The sequence below is a fragment of the Astatotilapia calliptera genome, chromosome 10 (genome assembly GCF_964374335.1).
Source record: "Astatotilapia calliptera chromosome 10, fAstCal68.1, whole genome shotgun sequence".
NCBI lineage: Eukaryota > Metazoa > Chordata > Actinopteri > Cichliformes > Cichlidae > Astatotilapia > Astatotilapia calliptera.
Window position 1 is genome coordinate 20,449,808 of NC_137431.1, and position 26,390 is coordinate 20,476,197.

At 39.1% G+C, this 26,390-nt stretch overlaps 2 protein-coding genes across 3 annotated transcripts; one reads left to right on the plus strand and one right to left on the minus strand.

Annotated features, from left to right (window-relative positions):
• Positions 1–3,520: 3,520 nt before the first annotated feature.
• slc13a2 (solute carrier family 13 member 2) lies at positions 3,521–14,775 on the minus strand. Its single transcript, XM_026182939.2, has 12 exons — positions 14,393–14,775; positions 11,959–12,087; positions 10,773–10,909; positions 9,203–9,438; positions 8,953–9,118; positions 8,715–8,837; positions 8,348–8,557; positions 7,055–7,152; positions 6,772–6,887; positions 6,258–6,419; positions 6,036–6,173; positions 3,521–4,810 (listed from the first exon to the last, which is right to left on the minus strand). Exons 1-12 carry the CDS (start codon positions 14,501–14,503, stop codon positions 4,679–4,681), a joined length of 1,758 nt encoding a protein of 585 aa, XP_026038724.1. The 5' UTR covers positions 14,504–14,775; the 3' UTR covers positions 3,521–4,678.
• Positions 14,776–20,116: 5,341 nt separating this feature from the next.
• On the plus strand, positions 20,117–26,195 carry vtnb (vitronectin b). Of its 2 annotated transcripts, none has more exons than XM_026183078.2 (8): positions 20,117–20,385; positions 21,997–22,113; positions 22,215–22,430; positions 22,952–23,091; positions 24,348–24,504; positions 25,252–25,410; positions 25,493–25,807; positions 25,914–26,195. In XM_026183078.2, the coding sequence occupies exons 1-8, from the start codon at positions 20,322–20,324 to the stop codon at positions 26,051–26,053; spliced, it is 1,308 nt and encodes a 435-aa protein (XP_026038863.1). In that variant the 5' UTR covers positions 20,117–20,321; the 3' UTR covers positions 26,054–26,195. The 2 variants fall into 2 exon arrangements, with proteins under 2 accessions (XP_026038863.1, XP_026038864.1); XM_026183079.2 differs by having other exon boundaries at positions 20,182–20,385; positions 25,496–25,807.
• The last annotated feature ends 195 nt before the right edge of the window (positions 26,196–26,390 follow it).

A 26,390-nucleotide genomic window follows, 5' to 3' on the forward strand; every position in this document is an offset into this window, starting at 1 on the left:
CTGTCTTGGCTGCTATTTGTGTGGGTGTGCCTGTCTATCTGTTGAGTAAATGAAGGTGACACTTTGTTGAAGTAGTGCTTTATTTCTACAGAATAGAAGTGGATCACAAATCTTGTTCAGTTTGGAAAGTACACATTTCTCTGCTGGGATGTTCTGCCTCAACATCTTCATTTTTTCACATTCTCTTGTATAAAACAAAAAACAAGGAGAGAACATGGACACTAACCTCTGCGACCGGTACATCCTGTTCGCAGCCTCTTATCTCTGTTACCCAACCAACCAACGTTTTCATCTGTAATGACTGGGCACAGTCACCTTCCTGCCATTTATTTGTGCGCTTTCTTGGAGTGAATCTTTCAAAGGGAAAGCTTTTAAAAATCCTATTTGCTTTAATTAATCCTTCTGTTTAGTGTTAAGGTGAATACAGGATACAGTTAGCTTAGAGAGTAGAAACAGAGGGAAACAGAGCCTGGCTCCATTTAAAATGTAAGGATTAGCCTACCAGACCCTATAAAGCTCACTTATTAATATACTACAGCAGGGGTTGGCAACCCTGGGCACGCGTGCCACAGCTGGCACACGAAGGGTTAACTGATGGCATGACCATAGCGATTTTTCGTTTTTATGGCCCAATGGGGTTTTTTTGTAATGGTATAAACAATGAAAGTGGTAGATTGGTGGCTATGGCAGAGCTTCCACAGAGGCCAGCGGGTGGATGAGGGAGAGGGGAGGCAGGAGGAGAGGAGACCCGAGGCGGGGTCAGATATAAACCAAGTTTAGGTGAAGTTTATTTTCGTTGTACTAACTTTTTACAGTCAGTTTAAATAACTTGTACTGCGTATTAGCTAGCATGACGGGGTTTCTATACAGCTGGGTGGGTGCTATGATGTTACTGATAGTGAACTTTATTTTATTCATAAGGTTAGTTAGTAGAGTTGCCAACCGTCCCGTAAAAAAATGGAATAGTCCCGTATTCAGAGAAAATATTACACGTTTTGTGTTGAGGTGAAAAGGAACAGTTTGTCCCGTACTTCAGCTAGAATGAAAAAAGCTGGATTTATTCTGTGTCTTTACGCTGTCACCTGCCTCTTCTTCTCTCATTCTCTCGCCTCTCTCTCCTGTTGCGACTTCAATCATGAAACTGATCAATGATCAGCTGATCGGCTTTTCTGACGCAAGTTCTATTTCTCTTGTTTGTTTATCGCCCACTTTGCGCCAGAAAAAGGATGTCGCACTAAACAACAGCAGCACGTTTAAGCTTGATCAGCTGTTGTTAGAATTTATTTAATATTACTTCCTAGTATCAGCTGATGTTTGCTGGAGCCACAGCTGTAAAGCTGCTGGTTATGATGTCGGTTTGGATATGTGGTGAGAGGGAAACATGAAGATGAAACCAGGAGATGTCCTTACTGAATCATCAGAGCTGAACAGGTGATGGAGAAACAGGTTTACCTTTTAGGTGACATGAATGAGTTGAAGGGAAGTTATGAGCTGTTTCTGAGAGACAAATAACACCAGGATCCTTTTTTATGAAGCTGACAGCTGGTAACTGTGCAGGGGTGGATCTAGCAAAGTTTTGCCAGGGGGCCAGGTAGGGCATTAACAGGGAGAGGGGGGCAGAAAGAAATACTTTTATTTCTTATTCTCATTTAAAATGTCTAGCTTATAATAAATAATTATCTGAATCTTAAAACCAAAGTTTTTATCTGATGTAAAATGTATAGAAATCATACATATACCAACAAGACAGTATACTTCACTGTCACAACAGCATTTGTTTTCATTCAAAGGCTTTATAGCTTTTCCTATAATACCTGGTGGGCCACTCTCTAGTCAAAATGCCCGGGCCGATTTTTTGTCCCAGTCCAGCCCTGGGCACGACACTCAGTGAATTAAAAATTAATGGCTGGGCCAGCAGTGCACATCACGAATTAGCTTGCATAGTTGTGCCGCTTCTTAATGACGGTATCTTAGATAACAACCCCAACTACCAGATTCAACTTGTAATTGGCTAAAAATAACTTAACCTAATGGTGAGAGGGACGTTGCTAGCTGGCAGTTTTTTCAAGTAATGTTGAATTTCCACATTCCAACACTTCAAATGCTTCAGGAGCTGTCAGTGCAGCATCAGCACCGCGGAAATACACGGATACATCCGTAGACTCGAGACAGAATGCGTTTTTGGGACTATGGACCAATGTTTTCTTTTCTAATCAAACCAAAAAGCTTTAATGAGCAGCTGGATTTGTCTCACATTAACTGGTTGGACACAGAGGGCATCGAAATGAACTGATTGAACTGAAAAGCTCGACTCTGTGGGGTTCAAAGTTTGCAGACTATGAACGCAGCTGGAATCTATAGCTGTGCGTGTTCATGGTGCTTGTATTTTCACCTGCTGGACATCACTGCCTGACAAGGTTAACTGTCTTTAAAACATTGCAGAGGCCTTATTGATAGTATTTGGCTCTACATATTTGTGTGAGCTGATTTTCTCTCACATGAAGAGTGTCCTCAGGTAGCCGTCTGAATGCTGGACACTTCTAGACCTGTGTCTCTGAGTGGGTGACCAGAGATCACATTAACATGTGTATCTCTGTATTAACAAAAATGCCATATTGGCCCAGTTTATTTTTCTTATCATTGTTGTGTGGAGACCATAAATAGCATTTGCATTTTCTGTTGTACAGTTCATTTGCTGTTATGGAGTTCTTGTTATGGATAAAAAGTCTTTTTTTGTTTCAAAATAGCTGATAGCTATTCGCTGATAGCTGCCAACATCTGCGAAGAAATATAATTCTATAAAGTTGTTCTATATAGTTTGTAACTGTTCATATAGATCATTATTAAATTTATTGCTAATGCAATCATATGGCACATTGACTTCTGAGGAAATTTTAGATGGCACTCGTCATCAGAAATGTTGCTGACCCCTGCATTACAGTATATCTAGCTTCTCTGCTTTTTTTTTTAAGCATGAAAAGCAATGCATTTATTTCATTGGGTGTTTTAGCAGGGTAATAAAAATGGCTTCAGCTCACCAAAAATCTGTTTAACTTTCTACATTTCAGATCAGGGTTGGGTCATTTGTGTTTCCTAGGGAGCACATAAGAAACTGGGACTGTTGTAGAAGGCTGCATAAACAGCTGATATCAGTTCTGCTCACTATTACTTTAGATTTAGGTTATTGGTGTATCCTATCACAACAGTTCCAGTTTCTCATATGACCGCTTGAGAAAATTAAATGCCCAACCTCACTTTAGATAGCCAACACAAAGAAGATGTAACATGTAATAAGTAAGTTGCCGTAAGGTGGATTTTGACATTCTGCTTCTAAATAGGTTTTGCTAAGTTTCCGTTTTACTTTTTTGTCCATAACACATTTGGGGGCTCATCTGGGAGTCTGACCAAAATTTTAACCTGCAGTTTTCTTAGCAAGAAATTAGAGCACTTCCATTATTATTATTATATGAATTGTTATATAAAGTATTATAAATTAAAAAAAAGACTATCACAACCAGAAAAAGGTCACATTGGTATTTATAAATTATAAAATAAGTAAAATTCCTCCTTATGAAAAGATGTTGTGACAAAAACACATATAAAATTAAATATGACACCCAAAAAAAAAAAGTCCAACAAAATGACCACAGTAATAAGTTAACTGACACCATGAATTAGTTTTCATTTTTGCCTTTCAAAGGTAGCTATGCTGCAGATAATGCATGCATTATCAGTAAATGATACACAGACTGATAAGATAACAAATTCATTGAAAAGTATATGAGGAAATAACCTGGTTTAAACACTTTCTTTGGTTCTGTCACTGAAATGATGTAAGGAAGTCCTCAAAGAGGGTCTGTATATAATAGTCTGATAGAGCTTAAAGTTTGTTTCAGCTGCAAGTGAAAATCTTTGATTGCTCTTTCTATAACCAAATTTAAACTGTCATTTAATCTTTAACTTATTTGTCTTCAGTGAGAGTGGAAAAACTCTGCTATGACTTTTTTCTTCTTCTTTTTAAAGGGCCTGAAAACATTCTTATGTAGCAACACGTTCTCACTCCCAAAGCGTAACATTTTACGCTAGGTGACAAATCGTCAACATATTACGTTTTCGGCTACCTAAATGACGACCTCGGAAAAAAGAGGAAATATGAGAACCGTCTGGACTCCATCTACACATGTTCGCTCTTTTTCTTCAAATCACTTAGAAACATGCTATTTATAGTCCTGGTTAAGATCAGAAATAAGGTTATGGTTAGGGCTAGGGATAAGGTTAGGTTTAGGGCTGGAATACAGGGCTGGAACGTCTATTACCGCGGGAGCGTCATTGCACTGGATTCCAGCCATAACCCGCCGCGTACCATAAGAACGCCGAAGGTCTCCTTTCGCGTTCCTCAGGAACGCCGCGGGACGTGACAAAACGTCGACATGTTACGCCTCGGGAGTGAGAACGGGCTGTATGTAGCTTTCCTGAGCAGGATACCATGAGTAATGGTATCCTGCAACAACAACAAACTATTGTCTGCTAAAGGTAGAAAAGTTTTATCTCAGACAGTGGATTTCTGAGCTTTTTCCTCATTGGTTTGAAGCAGAAGTTGGAAAATGTGATACTTTGTTCAGTGTCTTCTTGTGTGACTGTAGAATTGGATTTGTTTTTTTACAGGCTGTAAACAAATTCAAGGTTTACTATTTGTAGTGTTGGCCCAATCTGGAAAAGTGTCCAAGTTAAACATGGCTCTTCCCCAGGTGTTGATGGCTAAATTAATGCACAGGATCCCGATGATGTTGAGCATGAAACCAGCTTTCACCTGAAGGAACAAAATGTAATAATCAGATGATGACACAGGATGGCTAAAACTTTAGAATTTTATTAAAAATTCAAAATTATGCTCTGTGAGTTTGCATATTTGTCTGTTGAATAACACAACTAACCAAGATCTTATCTGTATTACCCCACATGGCAAAATTGGTATGGCCCAGATCTGGCCCACACAATGTGCTTACACATGGCCCACATACCGCAAAGAATGACGGCCCTTTGGTGGCCCAGATCTGGTTTGCCAGAGGTGGCCCACACATTGGCCAGAACAAGGCCAGTTGCAGACACACTGGTGGCCCTGTGCTAGCCCATGTGTGGATTACCTCTGGCAAACCAGATCTGGGCCACCAAAGGGCCGTCATTCTTTGTGGTATGTGGGCCATGTATAAGTTGTGTGCAGCCACAGGCCAGTTGCAGACACACTGCTGGCCCTGTGCTGGCCCAGAACAGTTTCAGCTCTGGCACCAGATGTCAGCCTAATGTGTACCTTAATCAAGCCATGTAATAACAACATGTGCCGGAACATAATAGTGCAAAAGTAACTCTGTTCAGACAGTGAATGGACTCAATCTTTGATAGCGCTTTTCTACTCCACTTACTCAAAGTGCTCTACACAACATACCACATTCACCAAATCACACACACTTTCTCTAAACTGAGTGCTTCCTAACTACATTAATACACATTCAAACTTGACATACAGACTGGAGGAAAATAGGAAAATAGGAACATAAACAGTGCCATCATTACCAGACCTGGCCCACATCTGGTTGGCATACACCCTGCCATGACACCGGTCAGCCAGACGTGCCAGGTTGATGCCAGATCCGGGGGCTAGGCCTGTTTTTTATGCTCCTGGGTCACATATACCAAACCACAATCAGGCCAGATATGGCATGGCATCACATAAACAGCGCCATCTACGCCAGGCCTGGCACACATCTGGATAACATACCACTTACTTATGGATGAGCTACAACACATGGAGGTTGATTTAAGTGTCATAATACAGCTCAATAGTCACTGATTTTAAAGAGCAAATTGATGATACTAGCAGCAGATAGCTCTCTTGTAACTTTGAGAAGTGACAAGAAGGACAATTGTATTGCTTTTCCCACTCCAACAAGGCCAATCAAAGACAGTCTTATTAGCTCAAATAAACTAAAATCGCAAAGGCAGCATATGTTTGTATGTCATATGTATGCCAATCTTACCATATCTAGGACTTTGAGGTTTCCAAAAGAAAAGGCAATGGCATTGGGTGGTGTGGCCACAGGTAGCATGAAGGCCAGAGAGGCAGCAATAGTGCAGGGCAGCATCACGTAGAGTGGGTGGAGCTTAATATTTTGGGCCTAAAGGAGCGCAAAACACAACACAGTTAGATTCATGGAGAACATACGTGCGCACACATCTGTCAACATATGAGCTCCATTTACCATTGACGCCAATATGGGCAGGAACAGGGTGGTGGTAGCTGTGTTACTGGAGCACTCGGTGAATGTGGCAATAAGTAGGGAAAGCACCAGTGAGATAGCAAAGGGGGGAATATTCTGAAGAGGTGACAGGTTTTCTCCCAACCACTTGGATAGATTTGATGCCTGTAAAGGTAGCAGGAAAAATACACAAACAAATGTTTAGTATTTGAGAAAAGCTACCACCATGGCTCAGAGTATGTCTGCTATCGGTCTACCAATTTGGTCTTGACTGAAATCTCTCCTCTACTAGATGGAATTGTCATTAATTTTTGTGCAAATGATAAGCATATTAACAAAACCTCCAAAATTCAATCACCAAAAACAAACAAGATACCAGTATTTATTTTCTGATTCAAGCATTTAAGTATCCAGTAATCACCAAGACTAGCATTTAACTGCCAAAAGTATTTTTAGATATTCTGTAAGGGAGAATGAAATAATAAAAGGTGATGACATGGAGTCCAAGGGTGTTTACCTCACTGCCAGCAGCAAGAGCAAAACCTCCTCCCAACAGCAGCACTATATTCCAGGGCATTCGTTCATGAACCACATTCCAGGTCAACAGAGCCGGTGGAGCCTTTATCCTCTTACCTGTGGGAAACAGATGAAGTTTAAACATCAACAAGTAATTAGTTTGAAAGTACAACATCAAGCCTGCCAAGCATTCTTCACCCAGTGCTCCAGTAAGCCCAAACTGAGTTCACATGAACATTTTTAGAAGCAGTGTATTACACCAAGGTTAAAAATGAATACTTCACCTTCATTTGTGTATCCGTAATTGCTAAACGGCAGCTGAGAGGGGATGACGAAGAAGAGTGATGACATTAGGATGGCAACCGTTCCGTCTGTCACAAACCTGACAGACACGAGAGAACATGATTATATATGCTGCCTTTTAAAAATGATGAAGAGAAAAATGTGTAACATCATATTTACTGTCAACTGTGGGGCAAAACAACGTAACTGTATTTGACATACATTTATGTTGCCATTTTTTTCAGTCTGACCGATTTTTCTCTTTTATAAAAAACTAACAAAAAGAAAAAAGAAAGTTTAATAAAAAAGAAAGAAAGAAAATGAGGACTTTAGCTACAACTTTGTTGCGCTTGTGAACATTTCCTGCAGAAATATTACTCCAGTTCAGAAGTGCTCAAATTGCGGATACTCAGACGGGCACTTCAGCTTTTCATGTAGACTTTACAGCAGAAATAAATAATGAATGCTTAAAATGTTTGTCTGGTACAAAAAGAACTGTACTGGCATTTGTTTTTCCTTCATAACGCACCTGTTTAAACTGAGGCTAACGTGTGAGCATCTCACCTGCGTTTCTGTTGCTTTTGGATCATTTAATGTAAATCTAATAAAATATATGACTGTTCATTCTGTGCTCCAGTTCTAGTGATTGACATTCCACCATCACAAATTATTTGTTAACTTTATGTGATGTAAGCATTTGTTTTATGAATACAAACTAGGGGATGTTGTATAAGAATGGGTCAGAGCCAATCACCCAGACCCTCTGAGCAGGATTAAAGCAGCATCCAGGTATTTATCTGTCAGCTCATGTTTGCTACCTTGGTTAACAATGCTGAATTGGCTCAATGTCCAATCACTTTATAGATCTTAATGCAGAGAGATCAGGTCACTTTTTATATTTTATAGCAAAAGTGTTAGCTGCAGAATCACAAACAAAGCTGTGATGTCAAAACATCACAGCTTGAAAATTATTGAAAATTATTTTGTTATTTTATTAATATTATTATTTTATTTTATTTGTGTCTCAGTAGACTTCAGTGCATTCAGCACAAAAGGTGCCAGAAGACTTTGTGTGACTTTGCTTGTAAAATATGTTGACTCATCCTGCCTCAGAGGCATTAATGCAGGACTTTATAAACCACTGGGTGATACCACAAGTGCTGCATACATTTTAATGCGCAGGAAAGCATGTGTTGAATTGATCATTTCATGGCCAGCTGTTTGGTCTTTTTGTTGGTAATATGTGGCGCTTCACTTCATTTATATCTAAAGGTCATGCTTAAAAAAGAACTCACGCAGCGTCCTTATTGAACAGCACTGTGGCCCAGCCAGGCATGAAGCCCGGCTCTCTGGTAAACCACAGAAGCACGAGCAAGATAAAGAGGACGAGTACCGCCACCTCTGCAAACTTGATACGTCCCAGCTTCTTGTACTCCACTTTCATCACTGTGTATGCCGCTCTGTCGCTTTCACTTTTCTCACCACAGCCAAATGACTTCTTCAAACTGAGGAGAGCAACAAAAAGATATAGCATATCTCTGCAGATGCTAAAAAAAAGTCAGTTTTACTTACAGCGTAGATTAATTTATTTTGTGCTGTTTGAGCAGCTTTTCTGAGGATAGTTTAAAATACCTGGGTTTGTTTCTGGCTGATTATACTTACTTGAAGCCCAGGAACATAAAATGAAGCCAGAACCAGGCGAGCACCAGCATGAGCACCATGCTGGGAAAACAAAAGCCAAACCAGCTGGCAAAGTTGATCACGTCAGTATTGTTAGGGAAGATCCTTCACAGAAAGAAAAACAAAGGGATGTGAAGAGAAGATACAAGTGGTTCAATGAGCAGTGACACACCTTGAAGATCATTTCTGTTTGTGTGTTGAATTGGGTTTTTTGCCTTACTCGTCCATTTGGCCCTTGAGGATGAGATTAGGCGTGGTCCCTGTGAGCGTGGCCGTGCCTCCAATGCTGGCAGAGTAACACACACTAAGACTCATCCCTTTGGTCAGAAGGTCATACTTCGCTTCTATGGATTTTTCTCTGAACTCTCGCTGTGTGTCATGTACATCTGGATCAAAACACAATAAGACAGAGATGTTATTGGAAGGGTTTCTTCTAGAAGTCCATATGTGTATGTAGCATTTTTACTTACACACAGGATCCTGTGTGTCTCTTTCGTGTATCGTCTCCAGCTTGGTTTGAACTTCCAGCTCAAATGCGTGGTTGTCCGCATCTTGGATCTGGAGATCACGCTCATTTGCCTGGGTCTCTGTATCTTTCAGCTGCTGTAGCACAGCGTGTGCGATGGGTAGCATCATGGCTGTGGTGGCTGTGTTGCTGATCCACATGGACAGGAATGCCGAGACACTCATGAAGCCAATCATTAACCTGCGTGAGAGGGAATGGTGATGATGATAACGAGGAGGCATGAGTGAAAAGTCCTCAACATCCTCACTAGTGCTCTGGGTGCATTGTTTTTTAAATGTTGCTGTACTGGGCAGCTCCTTGAACTCCTGGAGCAGTTTGCAATACCACCCTGTCAAAATTCAAGAACCATGCAAGACATAGCTACGTCTACAAACGATAGATGTTTCTGAATGAAAACAGAGAGCAGTTATTTGTTGCCATCTTTATTGATATTGATTGTTTATTAATTTTATTAAATTTAATCTTTTATTCCTTTTCCTTTAGAGGCGACCACACCTGGCTTAAATTAGATGGCATTAGTGTTTGTGCTTGTTTGTCATCCTTATTAAACTCACAGGTAAAGTTTCTCATTATGGGAAACATCAAATGAATATTTTTTTGCCATTTATTCAAACAAAACAATGGTGATGCAAAGAATCTATCCGGTCTGACGTCACTAGCCGTGTCTGGGCCTAAACTCCGCTGCAGGTCCATATATCAAACGAGCATTACTGAGAGTTGAAAAACTGTCTAAAGTCTTTCATCTTTAATGAAATGATCAGCGTTCTGCTCTACCAGGTGTAACAATTGAGTTTAACATCCAGGCATCCATGAAAACGGAATTTATGACATTTAACGGAGTTAGAAGTTAGCAGGAAGTTAGCTCGATAGCTTCTATCTAAATACAATATAGCATGTCCTGACTGCGGGGTTTTGGAAACAAATTAAAACGTACAGCTCTGCTATCACTTCCAACATAAATGAAGACAGAAAACTAAACAGCAGTGACGTTTGTAGGGTTACTGAAGTTTGGCTAGCTGGTATATAATGATGTGCTACGTGACCGCTAGCGACACAGCTATGTTAGCATAGCAAGCTAACTTTTTTCCCACTCGATAAAAGTTAACGTGAGTGTTCTGGGTGGTCAGGAACAAATGTAATCGCATGGCAGGATGCTGTAAAAGGACCAAACTTCAGCCAGGAGAACAACTGAGATAATCCATCCACAATACGAGGTTAGTCATTCATATACTGCTGCATGGGCTGGACTGTAGTTATATCCTAAGGTTTTAAAAACTGAGCTTAAATAAATGATTAGCAGTAATAAAAGCCGAGGGAGGTAAACAGTGATCACTGACTGTTTTAGGAGCTTTTTGAGATTAAATAGAAGAAAATACAAAACATTAAACATGTTAACAACACAAAAGCCATATTAAACGCAGACTACTTTAGGTCCGGAAGTAGGATCCGTCACGTCATCACTTAACAACCGGATTCTGAAAGACTTGTAGACTTGTATGTCAAGGCTCTCTTACAGCGATGGACGAACACCAACCAGCAGCAAAACCCGGAGAGCGATTCGTTTATGGAGGTTCCAGTGTTCGACCGCGATGGCCACCAGCAGACCTCCGATGAACAGCATGTTCGAGTCTTTCAGATACTCAATACTGACCTGAAACAGATCACACAGTCGCTAACATTAGCACATGGATCAAAGGTAACCTGTGGACCTACATGTATCATCAAATATGCTTTATGAGCAATAAATGCAAAAAAACGGGATCAGCAGTGTTACCATGCCAGTAGAAGTATGGTGTAAAAGAAGTGACTGGGGGTCACATCACACTTTCAATAACTGTTGTCCTTTTTAACTTCTATTTTCCACACTAAACTAACTGAAGAGTTTCTTCCCTTGACACTCCTATTTGCTTTCTCATGCGACACACAGTGTTGTATCAACACTTTTTAATTCAAGTTCCTCATAAATGGTCTTTCTGTTCTCAGTGCAATTAAAAAATATATATCCTAAATTATATTTAAAATCTCTGATTTTCATTTTATATTCATAAGCAGGAGCAAAATTTTCTTACGTGTGTCAATAACTCAGATTTTTATATAGAATCATTTTAAAAATAAAGACAGTTTTATGTATAAGATACAATATAATAAGATAATAAAATAAATAATAAAAGGTTATGTGGTCCTGAGCAGGTTCGAAAATGATTTAAATAGAAACTCAGAAAAACAACAACACACAACATTTTACACAGTGTCATTACTAATTAACCAAAACTAAAAACAGAAGCAGTGAGTGAAGTGAAGTACACAATGCCATGAATCAATTTTAACAGTAATAACTTGACGTAATCCTTTTCTGCACAGCTTTATTGGTTTCTCACATAGTTCTGGGGGATTTGGGCCCGGCTCTGTTCAGAAATGGCCTTTCCAAACACTGACGAGCAGCAACAATTGCTTCTCTAAAATCATTGCTCCTTGGCATTGTGTTAACAAACACATCAATGCGCCAGACCAACAAACTGGCAAATCTTCTACTTTTTTAGAGGTGCTGATAATCCGTTAATCAAGTTCATTTTATTAGCAGCACCTGGCTGCCACTTACGCTATTATTTCCTGTTGAAGCAGTGAACGTTTTACATTATTGCTGTGTTGTGTTATTAAAATATACTTATGAAGCACAGAAGTGGAAAAAAATAACCCTACATCTCCACCCTTCATGATGCCCATCATAGGAAAGAGGATGACTGGCAGTAAGGCAGTCACAGCCAGAGGCATGCACTCTGTGCACCAGTACAGAGCCATGAGGATGATCGCGTAGCCACATCTGGCTTCCTGTAAACACAGACACATAAATATAACATCACAATCACTAACATGTGATTTGATTACATTTTGTGCAGACGCACACAGAAGCAGAGACCAACCCACAGTTTGCAGCAAAGTGCATACATGGAATTTTCCTTTCGCTTATCTTTTCTTTTTAAAAGGCACTAAGTCTCTATACATGCAGATAGCAGCAACCCTTGATCATAAAACAAACAGTTTGTCGTGTTCACATCTCACAAGATAAGTTTTTATGATCCTCAATAAAAGTTATAAAATCTCTTTAAGCTTCCGACACAAAACATTCCACTGCAGACAAGACACTGATAAAGCTTACGTTTCAAAAAGATTTCCTAAAACATTATAATAAAACGTACAAAATAATATTTGTGTTATTATCTACTTTACAGTTATATTTTAGACAGCTACACCGTTCTCTTGCAGCTTTTGTGTAATGGAATGCATCGTATATTATAGAAATATTTTTTACTACAAGTCTGTGTATTTAAGCATTAAATCTCATGTCTACATATTAAATAGAGAGCTCAGGATAATTACAGGTAACACAGGCTCTAATTTATTAACAGTAATAGGGGTCATATTGGGTAGTGTAGTTTGAGCCCACCATCTTTATGTGTCTTTAATTGCACTGTAAAGCACAAAGGTTCAGCTGAGCACTTTGTTTCTTATCCTTCATACATTAACAGACCACTTCAGCACTTTCAGCAAAAAATGAAGATGATAAAATCAATTTGGTGGTGAATTCAGTTGCAATATGTCAACACATAAGAGATTACATGGCTTGCAGGGATTTTGAGGTGACTGTGTTTAGTAATCATATTAAAAAACTGGCCCTGGATGTCTACGGTATCTTTCAATTAAATCAAGTCTTCCAAAGTGAGAGACGTGGTGACTGAGTTAAGTGCACTCAAAAAATAACCTGCAGACATGTAATGTCACAGCAGCTTATGTTTGTGTCATGATCTTGGGTCTTTTGACCCGGCGTTTTGAGTTTTAGCCTATTTTGATGTTTTTGATTTATGTTTAAGTCCTTTAGGTTTTCTAAGTTCATTTCTACAATGCCTAAGTTGCTGTTATAGTTCATTGTTTTTTATATTCCCCTTGTTTCTTCTACCCCTGTGTTTAAGTTTCCCTCGCCCTTTATGCGTTTCATGTCTGTGTGTCTTATGTTGTCACGTTCGTGTTTTCATGTCTGGGTTCCATACTTTTTTCTGTTTTACTGTGAGAGTCCCTGTCCTGTATGCAGAGTGTCTATTTTGGCTTCTCCCTTCCGCCTCATCAGGTCTGATTTGTCCACCAGTTCCCCATCCTCTCATTATCTTTTTGTGTACTTAAGTCCTTTGTCCTCCTTTGTTCAGGGTCAGGTCGTCTGTTGTCTTTTGCGCCATCTCTCAATGTTCCAGGTATCTTTGTATCCATGCCAAGTTTCATTTTTAGGGTTTTTTATGTTTATTTTTAGTTTCCCCAGTTTAGGTCATTGTTTATTCTCATCTTTGTTTGCCTTATGCATTACTTTAGATTTCTCCATCAGCCATGTTAAATGGTTCACTTTTTGTTAATTCAAGTTTTGTTCTCACATGGGGACATTAAATTTTGGCTTTTTTGCATCTTAAACTTCATTCTGTTCAACAAAGTGTTTCTTACTTTGCTATACAATGTGTTTATTGTGTTGTCCTATAGAAGAAAACTGGTACCACATGAGGCTGTTACAACATTGTAATAACTTCCTCTTCAACGATTTTAAGATTTATCAGGGCCCGAGGTCAGGGAGATTAAAAATGAACCCCAAATAAGAGCCTGGGTATCAGGAGGATAATTGACCAATGTTGTAGTGTGAGTATTTGTTTATTTTTTAGAAATAACCATCATTAGTCCACATGTTTTCAGCAGATTCAATAACTGCAACAAGAGAGACATGTTAATAAGTGTGAATAAAACACCTGACTTTAAAAGCTTTTTAGCCCTTGAATTCGAACAACATTCAAACACCATTTATGTTATCCACTACAGACAGACGGACAAGCCTAGCCTGTTTAACTGTGATTGACTGCACTTCAAGTAAATTCACTCAGGTGAGAGTGTATAGTTTTAAAGGTGGGCATCAGCGTAGGTCAGTGATCCAACACTTAAATCATAGATTTAAAAATAATTACAAGATCTGTTCTTTAAGAACAAGTGTCAGATTAACTGAACGGGTTATAGCCAAACTTCTCAAATTGCACGTGTACAGATTAGTCTGGTCAGTGAATATAAATCTTTAGCTGTTTTTTTTTTTTTAAACAAATACACTCACCGATGAAGGATAGACGAGAGGCAGAGGAAGGAATACAAGCGGCGTGACGATTATGATGATATAGTTCCTGTGGTGCCACAGAAGATGCAGCACTCTCTCCCAGTTATACATGATGCTCTCAAAAAATGAACTAACAACTGAAATAAACTCTTTCTAAGTGTTGCAGGTAGGTCAACGCTAACACAAACACTAGTCAGTATGAAGAAGAGGCACAGGGCAGCTGTGGAGCTGAAAACTGAGCTCAGGTGGGTTAACAGTAGAGGTCTGCTCCACAGAAAGTCACTGTGGAAAAGAGAATAAAGTCAGTGCAATTTTCTGTCTATATCTGGTAGCATATCAAACATTAACTCATAGAGATCAACATCCTTGACAGAGAAGCAGCTGACACTGTTGGGAAAGAGCAAAAAGTAGCTGTAAAAGCAGAATAAGGGGGAGGGACTGGAGACGGACAGCCAAACAATAGAGAGACTTTATCATGTGAAGGAGTGCAGTTCCAGTAACTTAACCAAAGGTCAATATCTGTGTAAGTTTCACCTGAGATGAATTTCTGAATGATTCAAATTTTTAATAACTGATTCATTAAACAAAGAAGGGAGTTGATGTCAGTTGATGTCAAACAGCACAGCGAGAGATGAGGTGTTTTAACCTAAAATGCACCGATTTTGACAAAAAAACAATCATAGCCTCGCTACAGCCATAATTAGGTTATATGAACATTATTTTATCTCCTGTCTGACTGTTGTTACTGCGTCAGATGTTATTTCTCATTGCTGCATAGCTCATTGTAAGACTAGAAAAGTATTCTAAAGTATGATTTCATACAGTCAGCAGGTTGCATGTGTCAGAATAGGATAGGAGGAACCCATACTCCTGCATCTGCCCTGTAACAAAGAACAACTTGAAAAAAAAAACTCAACGTCTTAAAACAATGAAATCATTCAGTGGATTAAAAGCTTGTGACTGTTGCTGCTGACTTTGCAAAAGTTCTGGCAACCAGGATTTTCTCGTTCAATTGCGACATTGCGATGAGATGTCAACAGCTGTCTAGTTTCTTCCACTTTTTACACTTTTTTTAATAAAAATTTTTTTTTTTAAAGGCAAAACGCTGGGAAGTGTGTTGTTTAAGAATAGCATTTAAATTGTAAACCATGTTATCTTAAAATGGCAACCACAACTTTGCCTTTAAACACAAACACTTCCATCTGGGACATTTAACAAACAGTGGCTGGTGATTTTCAAGGAATCCCAGTGAATCTTTGTAAAGACTTTATCACAAAAGTTCTTTGTCTTAAATGAAGATAAATACCTCCCATGACTCAAAAACACCATCAATATACACAGCAACTCAGATTAGAAGCTTATATTAGTCTAAAAACCAGTGATCATATCATGCGATTAATACTCATATATCAGTCTTACACAGCACACTGGCATCACTGCAAACTCCCGGTTGTTTTATAAATTACTTATTACTGCAGTTCATATAGGAAGTTCATAAGAGATTGAGGCATAAAACGTCTGTTAAAGACGAACACTTCTATTGATCATAGATGATCATGTTGGTCTAATCTGACTAAATGTTACTGAGGAACGTTCTGGTATTAAACATGATGAAAACAAAAAAAGGGCAAATGTAGTAATTAAAACAAGAAAAAGCAGCCAAAGCAAAAACACTGGGTGACCTTTCTATGTTCATGTACAGCTTAGGAGTTTTAATAATAAAGGCAGTTAATCATTAAAGCAATAGACATAATATAGCATCCACACAGATTAGTGTTTTTTATTTATTGGGTTTACTGAATGATTTATGAAGGGAGTTTGGTTAGAAAGCACACGTACAGATAATCATTGTTTGTGTTTTCCAAATCCTGTATGCAAGAATTTCAGGCTTCTTGAAATTAAAATAGTAATGAAAGGTTCTGCATCCAACTAAGTTTAATCTAACAAAATAACAATCCAAATGATAGAATTTTAGATTTCCATAATCATTATACATCCTCTGACACCTTTATCAGGTTTGCCGCCTTCAGAACTGCCTTAATTATTTATGACATGGATTCATGTTGGAAATATTCCTCAGATTTTTTGTTCAGACTGACATGATCACACGGTTTCTGCTGCTTTGTTTGCTGCACATCCATGAAATTACTATCTTGCTCCACCACATGTCAAAGGAGCTCTATTGGATTGAGATCTGGTAACTGTGGAACTATGTGAGTAGAGAGAACTCATTGGCAGGTAATAATAATAATAATAATGACAAGAAGAGAAGGGGAAATAAAGGGCGGTTGGGTTGCTGGGGGGTGCTAGGGTGGGATGAGTCAGAGTGATCTTCATTATGAATACTATGGTGTTTCAGTAAGGGAGGGGTAATTAATGCCCATCCACATGACCACACAACATGTTCTTGCATTTTCACCCAAAGAACTACTTCTTGCTGAATAGTTTCTCTCTCTCTCTCTGAGCCTAAGAGATGATTGTGTGAGGAAAATCCCAGGATATCATCAGGTTCTGAAATACTCATGCCAGTCCATTTAGCACCAACAACCATGAGATGTTGAAAGTTTCTTAAATCATCTTTTCTTCCCCTGTTCCGCTGCTCAGTTTGAACTTCTGCAGGGCATCATGACCCCATCTACACCCATCTACATGCCTAAATGCACTGAGTTGGTCCCATGTGATTAGCTAATAGATATTTGAGTTAATGAGTAAGTCGCTTTGCTGCTGTTTTTTTTTTTTTTTTTTTTTTTTTTTTTACTGCCTGAAATTAAAGAACAAGACTGAGCTGAACATTGCGTCTGTACTGTTTTTATGACTGTTCTGTAATGAAAAGCTCAAAGGTTTTAAAGAGCCAACCTCTTTTTTCCAATAATGAACAGAAGAGCTGACTTGTACATGAACCGGATTAATATTTGACACCAAAAGAGACCAACTGATAAAAACTGTGTATGGATTTAGATGTTCTGTCACTCTCACAAAATCCTTATTTGTTGGTCACACTTTTTGATGAATCATTACTCATTAAAGGTGCAATTTGAGAGAAAACCCACTGTAAAGACCTCTAAACAATCAGCACCCAGCTTTATGGATGAAGTGCCTCCAATTGTAATAAGGCTGTTCTGCCAGTACAATTTAGTCATACTGATAAGATAACAACATGCATCCTGAAAACAGTGCAAATGTTGAATATAACTTACATAACAAACTAATATTTACTATTAGTGCTATAAAAATCACACTTTTATTCTATCAACCTTGGAAACGCCATTGCACTGCATTTTGATGTTATAGTGCCAGTACAATAATAATCAAGTCATGTAATGTTAATTTGTTTTTCTGCACAGACCAGAGAACATTTCTACACCTGCTCTCATTACAGTCATGGTTTAAACATCACTAAAAGAAGAATCTGGACCATTATTATATGAGGGCAGCATCCACTTACATTTAAGGAGGGCTATATAAATATGATCTGTTTTATGTTTGATCAGTGTAGAACTCACAATTCAATATTGTTGTGACTGAGTGCTTTTTAAGGGGACTTTGCATCCTGTATATAAACACCTTTCCCATCTTTTGGCATATTAGCAACAATAGGAGCGTACAGAGGTACCTTCCACTTTAAGCTCCCGTGAAACAACTCTGTGCATTTACTTGTTTAGTTATTTTTGAAACATTATCTTTTATATCAATGTCACAACTAAAGTTGTTACCTTGAGTTTCATTGTTTTATTTGTCCTGCTGTTAATTTCAGGGGTTCTGCCAGATGTGTGCATTTCAGTAGATTATACTTTTACAACAATCAGCCAGAAAATTCAGGATGATGCTTCTGAGTCTTTAACATACTGCATGCTATCCTTACTTCTGTCTCTACTGGCACTTGACAAGTTTGAATAAATAATAAATGGTAAATGGTCATCGAGGCAGACAAAAGCATTTTTTATAGTGACAGCATGCAGGGTTTAGCAATAAGTCAAATTTGTCAAAAAGGAAGTTCTGTGTCTCCGCAGGAGCCCATTTTAGGTCCAATCTTCTTCTTCTTCTACATATAATTATTCTCCTTATAGTCTCTGTTATGTTTAAAATTTTATGCTGATCACACACAGATATATCGGCCTCGTAGATCATCTGACCCTCCGCGGTACACTGAGCTCTCTGAATGGCTGCCTTTGCAAAGTGTTTTTCATGCTTTTATTTCCTCACACCGAGATTACTGCAACAGGCTGTTTATTTGCCTGAGCCAAATAAATCTATTGAATGACTGCAGACTGCCAGGATTTTAACTAGACCAAAGAGATGGCATTGTATCACTCCTGTTTAGGCATGTTTACATGTTCTCCCAGAATGTTTTTTAATTGATTTTAAGAGTTCACCTCTTATTAGAATGTGCAGCACGTACCTTTAAATCCGCAGGCAGAGGTCTTTTATTTGTTCTAGGTGTCCAGCTAAAACCTAAAGAGGACAGAGCATTTGCAACAAGGTGCCTGAGGAAATCCGATCTGTTGCAGTCAGCCACTTCCTTTAAGTCGTGTCTTAAAGCGTCCTTTTTTTTAAAGGCTTTCAATGATTTTAAGTTTTACATTTACTTACAGTTACTTTTTTAGTCCCTACATTTGTTACTTTTGCTTTTTTTATTTTTAAGTCTGCACTATGTGTCTTATTTTACCTTCCTTCTAAATTCCTAAACCTAGATTTTTTTGTCATGATAAACTCCGGGAGGTTGTTTTCTGTCAGACTGGCTGCAGGCTTTTCAATCAGGCTCATGGAGTTGCACTACATCAGAGGAAGTAGAAAAGTCAGCAAGCAGTCCAACACTTTGCTGCTAGATCCCGAAATAGATCTTTGTGGATTAGGTTCGGCACACTTTCTGTGGTTTTTCGGATTTGCTTAGTGATCTTGTTAATTGGACTCAAGAGCAACATAAGAACTGCCAGTGATAAAAGCTGCACTGATAATCAAAGTCCACACATGGACTGTTTTTGCTGCACTGCATGAAGGATGAGTACATTCCTAAATGCCGTGGATTTCCTTATTGTTTGGGCAGTTTAAATATTGACCTAAATTACCAACTTTCTTCAGCTGCGACTTTGTTCGTTTTAAACCTTAAAGAAAAAACTATTTTTTAAAACTCCTTTCAAATCCTTTAATGTTTAACAAATACCCGGAAACTTCAAGGCTAGCGATAAGGACGCATTAATATTGCTCTAATCTGTCTGCAAGCTGACTGACTTGTTCCGTGGTGTTGAATTTAGTCATCAACTCCCATCTTTTGGTCATAATCCAAACTGGAAAGGAGGGAATCCACAGGTTTCACCTGCATTTTTTCTTCTTCTCAGGGCTTAATTGGGGAGAAAAAGTCATTGTCTGTGTTTAAGGATCAATAGAGAAAAAAGACAGGCCTAATGTTACAATGTTTGAGCTTAGATATTATCCTAAATTTGCCTGGAAATTAAAAATACAGTGCACACACTTACTTTATGACTCAAGAGACACCTTCAGTTTTTAGTTGAGTTTGTAATTCTGTGTTTTAACCATTTTCATATTGAGAAGCATCCAGATAAACCTATGATTAATAACATTTTCATAAAGTAAATTAAAGTTATTATAAAATTATACTGGGTGATAGGTTTACTAAATAACATCAAATTAAAGCCATAAAGTGTTCATGTTTCTGGTCTGTAGCATGTTTCTAGGACAGATGGGACAGAGATCAGCTTAATGATTATCAGAGTATTGACCAGTCAGGACAGCAGAAGCCTGGGGGGGTCAACAGCCTCTGAAAAATATCTATTGATCAGCTGTACACAGTACTAAACCCCAAAGTGGGGCACCGAGCTCAAACCCAGCTAGTGGTTTAGGTTAGTAAGCAGGATTTTAGAATAGTACACCTTCAGAGTTTTAGTTTGGGGGATTTTTGCTGTGAGCCGACATGAAGCCAGCGGTAGTTCTGCTGGGCCTCGTCCTGTTGTTGGACACCGCCTTTGCTGCAGAAGGTAAAACTTTAACATTTTTGATGTGCAGTTTGTATTATTGTTGATAGCAGTTGTAATTATTAGACATGATAGATCATATTTTTAAGTTTCGTATAATGTCTTGACTTTGATGTGTAGCTACTGATGTATGAAACAAAATGTACTATATTGTCAGAAACATTTGCTCATTGCCTTCACACATATATGAACTTGAGAGACATCCCATTCCTAATCCATGTGGTTTATTATGATGTCGCTCCACCCTCTGCAGCTATAATATCTTCAACTCTTCTGGGAAGGCTTTCCACAATGTTAGCAGTGTTTATGGGGATTTTTGAGCATTCTTCCACAAGCACATTTGTCAGGTTAGGCACTGATGTTGGATGACAGGCCAGTCGAGTTCTTCCACACCAAGCTCGCACATCCATGTCTTTATGGATCTTGCTTTGTGCACTGGCGCGCAGTCATGTTGGAACAGAAAGGGACCATCCTGAAGCATGAAAATGTCCAAAATGTCTTAGTGAGCTGAAGCCTTAAGAGTTACTTCGACTGGAACTAAGGAGCTGAGCACAACGCCTGAAAAACAACCGTCACACCATAATCCCCTCTCCACCAAACTTTACACTTGACACAATGCAGACACATACCGTTCTCCAGCAACCACCAAACCCAGACTCGTCCACCAGAATGAGAAGGATGATTCTTCACTTCGGAGAACACGTCTCCACTTCTCTAGATCGAGTGGGGGGCGTGGTTTAAACTATGTTTGGTGATGTAAGGCTTGGATGCAGCTGCCATGCAAGATGGGACATACTTTTGGCAGTATAGTGTATATTAGTAGTTTATCCTGGTGTTTTCTTAGAGGTTTGTTTTATTGTTTTTAATTTCTAATTAAATCTTTTTATTCTTGGACTCTACTGAAAATGCTTTGAATGACTCAGTTTTAAAATATCCTTCTTTATCTCAGACTTCCAGTTTATCCCCTCTCTGAAACATACTCCTCTCCCTTTATTTAATTCATCTTTCTTCCAATTGGCTGCCTTATGCATACAGAATGTTTGAACGGGAGCTGAATCGAGCTTTTGTACTATAAGCCAGAGCTGTGTGACATCACACAGAGCCAAGAGTGAAAAATGGTAGAAATAGAGCAGCCTGAGCTTGCAGGGACAATATATAGCATCCATTATTCCACACCATAATCAATGAAAGAATCCCTGTCATAGGCTGATAGGTGGGAACATGTTTTTAGTAACTGTAACTCGTGTTTTACACACTTTCCCCTTTAAATATCTAAATGAATTGATTTCAATGACTCTTTGAACCCAAAACACAATTTTGTTGCTTCCCTCTTATTCGTGTCCCAATTCTTCAAATTCAGTTCACCTTGGTAAATAACTGTAAATATTTCAAACGTTGACAATGTGAAATATTTTATTTAGTGATGAATTAGGAAGAATCTAATCCTAACTTTATATCCTATCTTTCTGATAATGCATCTGGATTGTTTTACAGCTGGTGTGTTTAAACGAGTAAAGGGTCTGATTACTTCTGGTTTCACTGATTATTGAATGGTAAACTCAGACCAGGTCTACACGCTGCATGATATCTCACACTAAAACTACTTTCCCACAGAGTCCTGTGCAGGTCGCTGCGGCTCCTTCAGCCCACAGAGCAAATGTCAGTGTGACTCCATGTGTGTGTATTATGGAAGCTGCTGTGGGGACTTTTACACCATCTGCCCCAGAAAAGGTCAGTGCTGTGCTGTGTGACAGTTTCACTAAAGAGTCAGCTTGAATTTTCTTCTCCTTTGAAACGTCACCATCTGACAAAACCTCATGTTCTACCTTCAGTTTCTCGAGGCGATGTCTTTGAGGAACCACTGGAAGAGACGAGCCCGAGCACAGCAACTTTTATGCCAACCTCAGACACGGTTATACCGACTGTCACACCCAATGTTACACAGGCGCCCACACTACTACCGGTGGATCCTGATGCCATGCCCTGCAGTGGGCGGGCATTTGATGCTTTTCTGCAGCTGAAAAATGGATCAATCTACGCTTTTAGAGGTAATCCTGATCACATAACAGGACAGTTTACTTCTACTTCTACTTTTACTTTTGTTACTTTGTTGCCATTGTGTAATGTCTCTCTTTTTAATTTCCTTAATTATTCAGCAATGCTGTTTTTTCCAATACAGAGAGGAGAAAGTTATAATCAGAAGATGCAGAATTGATACAGTGCCTAAAAGTGTAGATTATAGTAAAAACTAATGTTAATAGCTTAAAAGATCCAAACATTAAAGAAAAGGAGGGAAAGCCTTTTCAATTTCATCCAAAATTAAAATAAAAATGATAACAATTGTTTGAGGAAAGTAAATGCTAAAGGAGCTTTTGCTCAATGAAAACAGAATGTGTTTCTTTAAAAAGTAAACGATAAATGGGTACATATTTGCAGTCATTTTGAACACAGACCCAAAATCAGACTTGAGTACCCATTCGTGGAAACTTTGTGGATTATCCTGCTGCAAGATTTGAAACTCTTTGAATGCTGATGTAAACACTGATCCAGAGCCTGGTCTTCCTCGTAGGTGTATATTTCTTTGAGCTGGATGATAAGTCCATCCTTCCTGGTTACCCCAAACTCATTGAGGACGTTTGGGGAATCAGTGGACCCATCAGTGCTGCATTCACACGCATCAACTGCCAGGGGAAATCCTACATCTTTAAGGTATAAGCTACCATATTTCTTTGTGATGAGGTCCACAAAAGGCTCCACCTCACACAAATGTGTGGGGGTTTTTTTGGTGGTGTGCATGTGTTTTCAGGTTTAATTGAGCTACATTTATTGTTTATTCTTTTAAGCCTCTGAAAATTCAAAATGAGTGCCTACAGTTGTAAAAGCCATTGTTTTAAACCATTTCTCTGTAACTCCGAAATACTCAAGCAGTGACTCTGTTGCGTGCAATAATTCAGATCAAATACACTATCCAACATTATGGCAGAAATAATGCTCTTCAGCCCCACACTGGCATGAGTGTTGCTAGAAAATGGTGTCGCTTCATTACTCATAATATTGATCTGTTTCCTTATTGATTCGGTTATTTGTACAGTGCATATGAAGAAGAATTGTGCATTTTTTTCTTGCTATACCCTGCCAGTGGTCTTCAGCTGGATAAAATGGAGTAACCTTACAAAAAAAAACATAAGAAACGTGGAGAGAAAGCGGTGTTCTTCTCAACTAACTAACAAAAGTTGTTAATTATGCAAAGTATTAGCAGTATTTTATATTAGGGATGAGCTCTGGGCCTCTTCTTGTTTGCAGGGGGATGCACACTGACAGATGAGGTCAGGCAGGCGTCTCTATGGACTCTATGCAGATGAGATTGTGATCTATAGTGAGAGTAGAGAGCAGGTGGCGGTATGAAGACGAATTAAAGTCAGTAGAAGCAAGATGAAATATGTGTGTGAATGAGAGGAGATTTAAGCGCCTGGGGTCAACAATCAAAAGTAAAAGACGGTGCACAATAGAGGTGAAGAAGAGACAGGGTGGAGTGGGTGGAGATGAGTGTCAGGGGTGATTTGTGACTGAAGTGTAGCAGCATGAGAAAGAGGGAATGTTTAGAAGATGGACCTGCTGTGATATATGGTTTGGAGGCAATGGTGAAATAAGTATATCAGAGACAGTTGGAGAGGCAAGGCTGAGTTGGTTTGGACATGTGCGGCGGGGGGAAAGTGGAAGATGGTGAAGATGGAGCTTTAAGGCACCAAATTACTGGATGTAGTGATAGAGGACGTGCAGATGATTGGTGGGACAGAGGATTGACTGAGATGTTTGCAGCGACCCCTAAAAAGAAGAAGAAGATGATGATTAGGAATGTTTCAGACTTCAAACCTTCTTTAGGGAGAGTAGTCTGTTGCCCTCATTAACACTCCCTCGCAGCGGTATCCTCAAACTTCAATGCTCTGGGCTCCATTTTCTCTCAGGGGAACCAGTACTGGAGATTTGATGGTGACGTCCTGGATGAGGACTATCCACGGCTTATTTCAAACGGCTTTGATGGCATACCAGATGAGATCGATGCTGCGTTTGCCATACCAGCACCAAGTCACCGTGGCAAGGAGAAGGCCTACTTCTTCAAAGGTATTTGTACTAATGGGTGATAATGTTTTTTATCATATACAAGTACAGCAGGGGTTTCTAAGTGTTGCTCGTGATCTGATAAAACTAAGGAAGATGACTTTGCATGTGAATATATAATGGCTTTTACAAGAATAGGGAAGTAGCACCCTATCACACAAAACAAGCAAATTAATAAACAAAGTTGTTTTCATGTTTTTTGGGGGTTTTTTGCTTCATTTTGTTAATAATTAGTTAAGGAGCTGAATACGTACTTACTTATATTGTAAATATTTGACATTTTTAGGAAATGTTTAACCCACCACATTTATCTGAAAGTCAAGTTATTTTGTCTTTACTTGATAAAGTTACCCTTAACTTTACCCTTAAAGTGATGACTTCAAACAGAGCACTGCTATATTCGTTTATTATTTTAATGCAGTGTCTTCACTTGTAACATTTGGTGCTTTTCCTTCTATACTTCACCTCTAAAGCAAAATTTCCTTGCATCATCATTTCACGGCAAGTTGTAAAGATGAGCAAGTTATAAAGAGCAGTCTGATGACACCCAGTGGAGCACAGAGGTTAAAGTTTTCAGAAAAAGCAGTTAGAGGCAAAGCAAAGAGTTACAGAATCTGATGGAAGCAAATGCAGATGGCAAGGTTTTATCTGCATTTGTATATCATTAAAAATGTATCGGCAACTCCACAGCCTCATTGTTTCTCTCTCATCGAGTAAAATCCTGAAATCTGATTTTTCTCTTTTCTTCAGGGGACCGGTATTATCAATATGAGTTCAAGCACCAGCCTTCCCACGAGGAGTGCATCCAGATGAGCAGGTCCTCCCCTTCTGTGCTGTTCACACAATACACAGACCTCTTCTGCGATAACGCATGGGAGGATCTCTTCACTGAGCTCTTTGGAGGATCCTGTAAGGACCTTGGTCTCTTTATGCTTGTCTGTTTCAGATTTTTTTTTTCTTATTCTCCATCTGCATGACTTTTGTATTTTAGCAGTTACCAGTTCCCAAACAGGCCCTTGGTTCATCAGCAGGGATTGGCGGGGTATTAGGCCCGTTATAGATGCTGCCATAGTGGGACGAGTCTACACCACTCCCAAACCAACTTCACCTCCGACCGCAAAGAAGTGGAAGAGTCGGAGGAAGAGGCCCAGTAAGAGGCGTGGACAGCGAAGAAGGCAGAGTCGCCACGATGACTTTTGGTTCTATGATTTGTTCGACCTCGGTGATTACAGTGACAGCTCTGAAGAGAGCATCATGCAGGAGTACCAAAGCACCCCCGTTCAAAATGTGTACTTCTTCAAGAAGGGTAAATCAGCCTGAAAAAAAATGAGTCAAAATCCTTCCAAAAACAGCTCTTTATTCTTCCTTAACACCTTTTGGTTTGTGTGTTTCCTTTTTGTTTTTAATATCAGATAAGTACTACAGAGTGGATCTGCAGACAAAACGCGTGGATGCCACTTACCCTCCCTATCCTCGATCTATCGCAAAGTACTGGCTGGGCTGCAAGCATGAAGCTGCTGCACCTGATGCATCAAGGGCAGAAAAAAGATAAATACTTGTCTTGACTATTACAATATGGGGCTAATGATGACAAAACCTTTGACCCTTGCATGTAGTTCAGGATAGACACCTCTCCAATGGCCTCTTAGGTGGATACACTGAAATTATTCAAAATTAATAAACTTTACATTTCAGTGCTTGAGTGCTTTGATATTTTTGACCACATGGCAGAGATTACACACACATCTAATGTGATCTGTAGCCATGCATCATGCCTACATGCCCAAACTCAACACCGAGCCTTTATCAGCGTTATCAGTGGGAGAAATGTTTCACCACTCATCCATCATAGCTTACAGCAGATTTGCTCAATCTTTTAAAGACTACAG